The sequence below is a fragment of the Ichthyophthirius multifiliis genome, assembly GCF_000220395.1.
Source record: "Ichthyophthirius multifiliis unplaced genomic scaffold scaff_1120509250191, whole genome shotgun sequence".
In the NCBI taxonomy this organism is placed as follows: Eukaryota; Ciliophora; class Oligohymenophorea; order Hymenostomatida; genus Ichthyophthirius; species Ichthyophthirius multifiliis.
This window is the reverse complement of record NW_004086990.1, coordinates 128,516-137,909: the sequence shown is the minus strand read 5'-3', so window position 1 is coordinate 137,909 and position 9,394 is coordinate 128,516. Positions and strand designations below refer to the sequence as shown.

Below are 9,394 nucleotides of genomic sequence, written 5' to 3'. Positions count from 1 at the left end.
TTATATAATTAATTTTTTCTTTTTTAATAAATAATAACGTAAAAAGTTAATAATAATAATTATACACTTTTATAAAAACAAATGTAAGACACTTTAATTGAAAAAAAAAACCTTAAAGAAGAAAAATTCTAAAGCTATATATGGAAAAAACAACTGAATATCCAAAGTAAGCATAAATAATTTATAAATCTTACAAACTAATAAAGTATGTATTTTCTTTTATGAAATTCTTCTAAAATATATTTACTTTTACAAAAAAATTAATAATAATAAAAAAATTTTAAGAACCAATAATTCATTAAATTTATTAAAATAATAATGTATTCAATGAATTAAATTTTAAACATATAGATATAAATTTACTTATTTCTTTATATGAAAAAAAACCAAATAATCTAGTTTTAGATTTAGACGAAACATTAATTCATTCCAATATTAAATAATTAAATTCTTAAGGATTTAAAATATTTATAGAAAGCAAGAATCAAATAAAAACATACTATCTCCATAAAAGATAATATTTGGAATATTTTTTAATTAATTCTGCAAAAAACTATAATATATATATATATACTTCCTCTTAAAGTAATTATGCTGAAGAAGTTATTAAGCATATTGATCCTTTGAATATTATAAAAAAAATATTCGCTAGAGAATATTGCTTAGTTGAGTAAAATGTTATTAAAAAAGACTTAAGATTACTTAATATAGATTTAGATAGAACTATTATGATTGATAACTTAGAAGCTAATGTATATAAAAATAATTAGAACTGTATTAAAATAAATGATTTTTTAGGAGATTTTAATGACTGTGAGCTTATTAGATATTCTTAAATTTTAGATTAAATTTATAAGAGTAATTTAAATATGTAATAAATAATTAAATAATTGTAAATATGATATAAGTTTTGTATATTTAAAGCGAAATAAATAAATAATATATTTGTTAAATATATATTTTTTATATATATATTTATTTTTTAAGATATAAATTATATATATAGTACTTATTTACCTAATATAATTACTTTAAATAAACTATTTACTTTATAATACTTAATTTACTTACTTTATTTAGTTTAAATGCTTTAATTACATTACTTACTTTAATTATTTTATTTACTTTACATACTTTACTTAAAATAATTACTTGAATTACTTTATTTACTTATCTTAATTAATTGGATTTACTTCCTTAAATTAATATAGTTATTTTAATTAGTTTATTTATTTTAATTAAGTTACTGAATTTAATTAGTTTAATTATTTAAAATTGTTTACATAATTTAAAATAAAAAATAATAATATGTATACATAAGTATATTAACATTAATTATATTTAATTTATTTTGATTTAATTTAATTTCAATTTTTAATTATATTTATTTATTTTTTAGATTTTTATTTATTTTATCTTTGTTTGTATTTTTCGATTTTTTTTATTATTTAAATTTAAATATAATGTATAGATAATTAAAATTATGTTTTATTGATATCTAGTATTAATTATAATTTTTCTTATTTATAATATTTTTAACTATTTCTTATATTAATTTTTACTTTATGTATAATAAAAATTATAATATTATTATATTTTTATTATATAATAATTTATAAAATTAATTTCATTAATTCTAAATGCCTTTGTTAATTTTAATTATTAAATTAATATAATATTCTTTACTTATATAATTATAAATTATAATATTATATAAACTTATAATGTAATGTAATAAAATCATAATTTTATATTAGTTAATTTTTTTTTAAAATGTTAAAACATTTATCTAAATAAAAGATTTAATTAAGAGAATGAATAAAATAATAGAAAGTTTGAAAAATAAAAGAAGTATTAAATTAAAAATAAAAGAATTTTCAAATTATCAGAGTAGAAAATAGATAAATAGATAATAAGAAATATTAGTGATTAAAAAAAAAAAAAATTAATATTTTTTTTTTTAAGAAATAAACTTGTTTATAAAAATTTTCTATTTTTTATTAAAATATGAAAATTTATTAAATTAAAATAGTTACTAATTTTTTCGAAAAATATTTTGATGAAATTAATAAAAAAAAAATTAAATAAATGGAAACTTAAATAATAATTATAAAAAAAATGGTTAAAAAAAATAAAATATTTTAAAAAGATTATAATTTAAAACATATAATAGATAAACAAAGATTTATATAATCAAGAAATTATTCAAATTTTCCTTTTTTTTAAAAAATAAATAACAAAATATATTGCAATATAAAATAATTGACATTAATAGAAAGAAATAATACTTAGAAAAAAAATATCGAATAAGATTAATAATTAGATAAAATAATGATTATTTATTAGAATTTATTGAAAATTATATAAATAAATAATAAACTAATTATATAAAATCTTCAATTAAGAAAAAAAAATTAAAAAAAAATATTTTTTTATGATAAAAATAAAAGAAATAGCAAATAATAATTTATTTAATTAATGTGTTTAAAAATTATATACAAATAAAAAATTATATATTAATATAGAATAAAAAAATATGTATAATTATTATTATAATAAATCTTAATTATATATAAAAAATCAATAAATTAAAATATGTATATATATAATATTTTTTCATTATATTTTTAAATATTTTATTTAGTAAAATAATATATAAAAAAATAATGGATTTAAAACAATTTTTAATTATATTATGCTTAAATTTTATAATATAAGCTTAAAATTATTAATGTACATAGGATTTAGAGAGCAAAAAATTTAAAAAAGTTAAATTATACACTAAAATAAAAATATTAATTAATTTAAAAAAGGGAGATAAAGTAGTATTATGTGCGCATTTTACATAAATTGGAAAAATTCCATTTGAAGTTACTGTAGATAAATATGTAGGTCTTGATATAAAAAGTGTATACGATTAAGCATCAAAAGTAACTGACAAAAAAAATAATATAAAATTACTGCTTTAAGTACATAATCAAAAAGCAATATCTACAGCAATAGTAAATATTATATATTCAAAATATAAATAGTATAAATGTAATAAGACAATTAGATTATATTTTTATAACAAAAAAATAAATAAAAAATATGAAAAAAATAAAATATTAATATATAAAGGATTATTTAACAATAGATTAAAAACTATATCCATTATATTCAGCTGTGATTTATATTAGAGATGGAAGAATTATATCTGTAGAATGGGATAATGCCTGTTGGGACGTAAAATAGGTTATTAAATTAAAAATTAAAAATTAAAAATAAATAAATATATATATATATATATATATATATATATATATATATATATATATATATATTTATATGTATTTATAATTTAATATTTTTTTATTTTTTTTTTAATTTTTATATTTTTTTTATTAAAAGTAATGTGGATATTATAATGTTATTGGAAGTGATAATATATCAGTTGAGGAAAGAAATAATTATATAAAATAATCTGAATGTACATCATCTCCCAAAATTATGTGAACCTAAAGTAATATTTATTTATTCAATAAAATATCTTTCAATATAATAATTATAGATTTATGTTTCTTGGATGGGAACTGATTCAAATGATGATCATATGACATCTGGAGGTTTAAGAATATCATAATTTAAATAATTTTCTACTGGTGAGATTTATGCAAGTTCGAAGAAAGCATTTTAATAAATAAAAGATAAAATATAATGACATATACATAATTAAATTGTAAAAATAAGAATATTATAGAAGAATTTATAAATAATATTTTTTCATATAAAAGTATAAATTATTTAAGCACTTTCGTTTTCTTATTTATCTTATTCACTATTAATATCCTTATTACTTTTTTAAATAATACTTTAATTAAGTATTTTATCTTTATAAAACTTCACTTTTTTCTAATTTCCTTTATAATCTGTAATAATCCCTTCCCCATGCTTTTTATCATCCAAAAATAATCCCTCATACATATATTTTTCTCCAAAATATTTTATATTTCCTTTTCCACATTTCATTCCGTTTTTGTAATTTCCCTTATATTCATATACTCCTTTTATAATTTCCACTCCATAATTTTCTTTTTTTCCTTTAAAATATTCTCCATGAAAATAGATTCCCTTAGAAGCATCTCTATATTCCCCTATTCCATGTTTAAGTCCATTTTCGAACATTCCTTCAAAGCTTTTCTAAAAATCTCCCCCATAAACAATCATCCCTTTCCCCTGATACTTATCTAACGAAAACTATCCAGTATAAACATCTCCATTCCTAAAATAAAGTATCCCATTCCCATGTTTTTCATGTTTGGGTTGATTTTCATCATAGAAAATATCGCCTACATACTTCAATTTATCATCATAGTAATACAATGTACCTTATACAAGCTAATCATTAATAAACATTCCTTCACAAATAATCTTATTACCCGAAAAATACCTTCCGAAATCCCAAAACTTCCCTTATAAAATCCCTCCTTAATACCTATCCCCATTCTAGAACATAATATTAGTTTAATAAACGCAATCTTTTTCCACAAAACCCTCTATTTCTATTTAATTTCCGATACAAAACAAGGACCCTTTAACAGGTTCCCAATTAATAAGATTGCCTTAATACTTGCACCCTTCTAATAAATGCTAGAGTATATTTACGGAATTTCCAAAGCCTTTCACAGCCTATAATAGACTTATATTTTTATCAGAAATTCCATATATATCATTAAAAATGGTATATGAATAAGTTGCATAATCAAACAAAAAAGCCTTATTATTGTTCCCTTGGATATAAAGACTCTTAAATTCGCTTATAAAAAGGACTTATGAAACATTTTAACCAACTAGAGGTTTATTATTATTTTCGTCAAAATCACAAGCTTACCAATTTCCGTAGAAATCCACGAATTTATTCTATGTTTAATAAATATTATTTATTTAATTCATCACTTTTTTCATTTGTTGGCTTTCTTTAAATTAATCCGCTTTTTCAAAAGTATCTTCTAAAAAACTTTTTTCGCAATCTTATTTTGGCATTCTAGTTAAATTATCCAAACCAAAAAGTTAATTTTTCTTAATAAAACGATTAGTGAGCATACCACCTGATGGTTAGCCGTTTTTATCGAAAATACCGCTAATTATTCTTTCTTCAGGGATATATAAGGTACCTTCACCAGATAAATAATCATTAGCGATATTTTGTTGTTCTTGTACATTTAATTAAAGCTCCGAATTGTAAGATGTTAAATAATATCTTTTTTAAGAATTCGATATAAATACTGATCCTCCAGGTAATAAATAGACTTTGTTTTTCTTAAAAAAATCAGATTCAAGTTATTTGGATTTATTATTACTGGTGTTCATTAAATCATTATAAGAATCAGAAAGATAATTCTTAGGTTATATAAGAGGGTTTTTAGATTATTAAGTATCTTGTAATTATTAATTAATTGGAATTTTTACATGAGGAATATTTTAATCTATTTATTTTAAAGATATAGAATTTTATTAGTAATTATTTACTTATGTACTATTTTAATTAATATCAATTTATTATTATTATTATTATTATTATTATTATTATTATTATTATTATTATTATTATTAACTATCTATTTATTATAATTTATTTTAATTTTCCTATTCTTATTATTTATTGATATTTTTAATATTATTATTTTATTTATTCTAATTTATATTTTAATTATTACTTTCATTATTATTTTAATTATTTTCTTTTTATTAATTATTATTTATATTTTCTTCTTCATTATAAAACCTTATTCTTTAATTTGCTTTTATTTTCTAAATTGCATCTTCAAAATTATAAACTTAAAAAATCCCTTTTTAAATTTCTAAATAATTCTTTATAAAATTATGAATTTGCAACAAAACATCTAAACCACTAGGTCTTGCACAAGCTTCAAACTATAAACATTATCTAATAATTCCTTCTAAAAGACATTTAAATTCATAAGAACAATTTTCTATATTTGCTTATTTTTTATTATCTATATTAAAGAATAATTAATCCAAATGATTTAATTACTAAAATTTCATTAGATTTTTTATGCATTCTTATACTTAACTAACATCTTCTAGTACATTATTTCCATAATATAGCTTATATAAAATCACTCCCATTGCCCACATATCACTTTTGCATACATCCTAAGGCGTTTCCTCTAAATAACTCTCTAAAGGTACACTATGGAAGTCTATTTCGAATTTTGCGTCTAATAAAACTAGTATATTAGGTAATTTTATGAATCCATCCATGTCTATTAGGAGTATGTTTTTTCCAAAAAAGGCTAAATATCCATACAATTGACTCATATGTAAAGCCGCAGTTAAAGCTGATATTTAGAAAAGGGTCTAAATGTCCTAAATATCGTTAAATTTAGAAAAATTATGACTATAAGGTTCTGTAAATATCGCTTCTAAATCTTCTTATAGAGCATATAAATTCAAAAAGAAAGGGGAAGCTTATTTAGCCAAATTCAATAAAAATTATTCTTTATTTTTTATATCTAAATATCTATTTTTTGTATTCCATTTAGAAAAAAGTTATTTATTAAACTGAAAATATCCTATATTTTTTTCCTAATCTAAAATATTATATTAACCCTAATTTATTAATAGAGGTACATTTTTGGCAAAAAAAGAGGGTAAATCATTATTTTTTGGTGTTTTTTTTAAAGGTTTGATTAAATTAAAAAGCCATAAAGGGGTTGGATTATAAAAATCATTTAAAATTTTTGCATTTATAATATTTTCTCTTAAAATCTTATTTAAGTTATTATCTAAAAAGCTCTATTTATACATGTTTTCCTATTTAAACATTATTTTATTTCCAAAATCATAAATTAAAAAAGCATCTCGTCTATCAGAATGACCAGTATTGGTATTATGTATAATATTATGCAATTTTTAGTGTTCTTTTGACAGAAAAAGTCTTGTTTCATATAGATTTTTCCCTAGAATCTTTTATATGTAAATCTACCAGTCTATAAGTATTTTTTCTTCGCTTTTTTTCTTATTTTATTTACCACATTCTTCCCTATTTATGAACATAATGGAAATATATTCGTAAAGTTTTACTGGTTGTACATTTTTTTTTACAAAAGATAAAATTTTTTAACCATTTTATTAATTTTTTTCTAAATAAAATCCTTTTTTTATTAATTTATATAGAATAAATAGTTTATAAATAAGCGAAAATTCGTCTGTATTATGAAGTAAAATTTAAAAATAGGTCAAAGCGCCTAAATAGTCTCTATATTAAGGGAAAAGTATACTTAAAAAATACGAAAAAAGAATCTTGTTCCCGTTTTCGTTATTATCTTTATAGTTGTTATTTATTAGCTTAACTGCATCTTTGTATTCCCCAATCTTAATTAGAGTATAAGCCTTTTTTACATATAAATTAGTTGTCTAAATTACTAAATGCGCTTCTTTATATTATTTAACGTAGCAAAGTAAACTATATAGTATTGTAGAAGTCTATTCATGACCTAAACAGTATAAAATACGGTAACATTTTAACGCTGATGCTACATCTTAGTCTTATATAAGCACTTTTTCACCTAAAGTTATTAGAGATTGGACGTAATTATCGTTAAAAGCAAAATATCTCCATTAATCTTCTTCATGTTTTTATAAAGGTAAACCTTAGAAAATTTTATTATATAATTACTGCCAACTATAAAATCTATTATTTTAATTAAAATCAATTTTATTGAAAATTTATTAAGAATTTTAAATAGAGTATTAAATTTATTATGAAAAATTTTAAAAATCAAAACTTTTAGCATTATCTAAATCGCTTTATGATAAAATTTGTAAATTTTTTTAATTTACATAAATTTAACTTTAACTATTTTCTATTATTAAAGTATGATGATGATTATTATTATTATGATTATTATGATATTAATTATTATTATTATTATTATTATTATTATTATTATTATTATTATTATTATTTTTATCATTTATATTGTTATTTTCATTCATATTATTAACATCATTATTTTTATTTTTAATATCATTATTATTATCATTATTATTAATTATTTCTTAATATATTTTTTAAAATTCTTCTTTAAAAAAAATTATTTAATAAAAGCTTTTATTATTATCATTTTCGAAAATACATCTATTTAAACTATCTATTATTTCTTCTAAATATTAAATTTTTATATTATTAGTTATTACCTCATTTAAATGAGCATTTTTTATATAACAATTTATAAATTATCCAAAAATATTATCTATATTATCTTTTTTATCCTATTAAACATTACTATTTTTTTTTATATTACTATTTATTTTTTATTTTTTGACTCTTTCCAACACTCCTTATTAATTGATTAATGACTAGCATTTTTAAACAAAATAATTTTAAAAATGTGGATAGCAATCAATAGCCGCAAAAATTAATTACATTGTAAAAATCTAAGGAAAAACCATCAAATCTTTATAAGGTTTTTGAAATCCTATTTAAGAAAACAATCTTAACGAAAGTTAACACACTTCTTCCAATTACATATCCTATATTAAAGTAATTCCTTCCAATAAATCACTCAAAAGGTTATTTGATTTCGGCCAGTCTTCATTTTCTTCACTTTTTAATACATCGAGGATTGTTTTAGATATCTAAGAGTTCATTTACGTTAAGCTTTGTAATATAATAGGGTCTAAAGGGTATTAATATATTTAATTTATGAATGATTTGGCAGAATTCCATTTATAAGTTCTAGTAAAAGTTTTTGTAAATAATTATTCTTTGGCTTATTAGAAATTAAAGTTCGGGTCAATATCTTTTAAAAAATGCATTTAGGATAAAGGCATTAATTCGTTGTTTATTATAAAAAAATGACCTTAACATTCTACTAGTTATATGTTTATGTCTTCTTGAATTTTCATGCTTTAATGTTATTTTGATTATTCTATATATTTGTTTTGCGTTGCATTAAATCTTCTAGTCATTTTATTTTATATATATATATATATAATAAAAAAAAATTTAAGTTACTTTTTTTAAAAAAAAACTAAAAAAATATATAATTGATGTTATCAATTTTTTTTATTATTAAATCTCTTTATATTTTATTTTATTGTTATTATTATTTTTAATAGATTTTTTTTTTTATTATATTTATACACAATATTTTATTTTTACTAAAATATCTTAAATTTTTTAAAAATCAAATTAGACAAATAATACTAATTATAGATAAATATATTTTTAAAAGAATATATCTTAATAACTATTATTTATAATACTAAATTTTATATTTAAACTAAATTATTAAATAAGTTTATTTTAATTGTTAAAACTTGTTAATAATAAATAAAAAATCTTATATATTCATATATAAAAATTATATATTAAATTTAAAAAAAG

General features: G+C 18.0%; 2 protein-coding genes across 2 annotated transcripts, besides 19 other annotated features; both read left to right on the top strand. All coding sequences in view use genetic code 6, as the record gives it.

The window, feature by feature from the left end:
* Positions 1–221: 221 nt before the first annotated feature.
* On the top strand, positions 222–902 carry IMG5_055200 (hypothetical protein; the record flags this gene model as incomplete). The annotated part of the gene is made up of 1 exon (XM_004037315.1): positions 222–902. The coding sequence occupies one exon, from the start codon at positions 222–224 to the stop codon at positions 900–902; it is 681 nt and encodes a 226-aa protein (XP_004037363.1).
* Positions 903–933: 31 nt separating this feature from the next.
* Positions 934–977: a microsatellite.
* A 64-nt stretch (positions 978–1,041) lies between these two features.
* Positions 1,042–1,105: a microsatellite.
* Positions 1,063–1,172: a microsatellite.
* Positions 1,173–1,200: 28 nt separating this feature from the next.
* Positions 1,201–1,271: a microsatellite.
* Positions 1,212–1,271: a microsatellite.
* Positions 1,255–1,295: a microsatellite.
* Positions 1,296–1,331: 36 nt separating this feature from the next.
* Positions 1,332–1,416: a microsatellite.
* Positions 1,345–1,416: a microsatellite.
* A 272-nt stretch (positions 1,417–1,688) lies between these two features.
* Positions 1,689–1,731: a microsatellite.
* Positions 1,732–1,838: 107 nt separating this feature from the next.
* Positions 1,839–1,885: a microsatellite.
* Positions 1,886–2,666: 781 nt separating this feature from the next.
* On the top strand, positions 2,667–5,153 carry IMG5_055190 (hypothetical protein; the record flags this gene model as incomplete). Its single annotated transcript, XM_004037314.1, has 3 exons — positions 2,667–3,002; positions 3,121–3,234; positions 3,391–5,153. 3 exons carry the CDS (start codon positions 2,667–2,669, stop codon positions 3,493–3,495), a joined length of 555 nt encoding a protein of 184 aa, XP_004037362.1. The 3' UTR covers positions 3,496–5,153.
* Positions 3,241–3,265: a microsatellite.
* Positions 3,272–3,329: a microsatellite.
* Positions 3,346–3,387: a microsatellite.
* Positions 3,349–3,383: a microsatellite.
* A 382-nt stretch (positions 5,154–5,535) lies between the features above and the next one.
* Positions 5,536–5,739: a microsatellite.
* Positions 5,602–5,720: a microsatellite.
* Positions 5,740–7,890: 2,151 nt separating the features above from the next.
* Positions 7,891–8,062: a microsatellite.
* A 224-nt stretch (positions 8,063–8,286) lies between these two features.
* Positions 8,287–8,323: a microsatellite.
* Positions 8,324–9,097: 774 nt separating this feature from the next.
* Positions 9,098–9,166: a microsatellite.
* Positions 9,167–9,394: the final 228 nt, after the last annotated feature.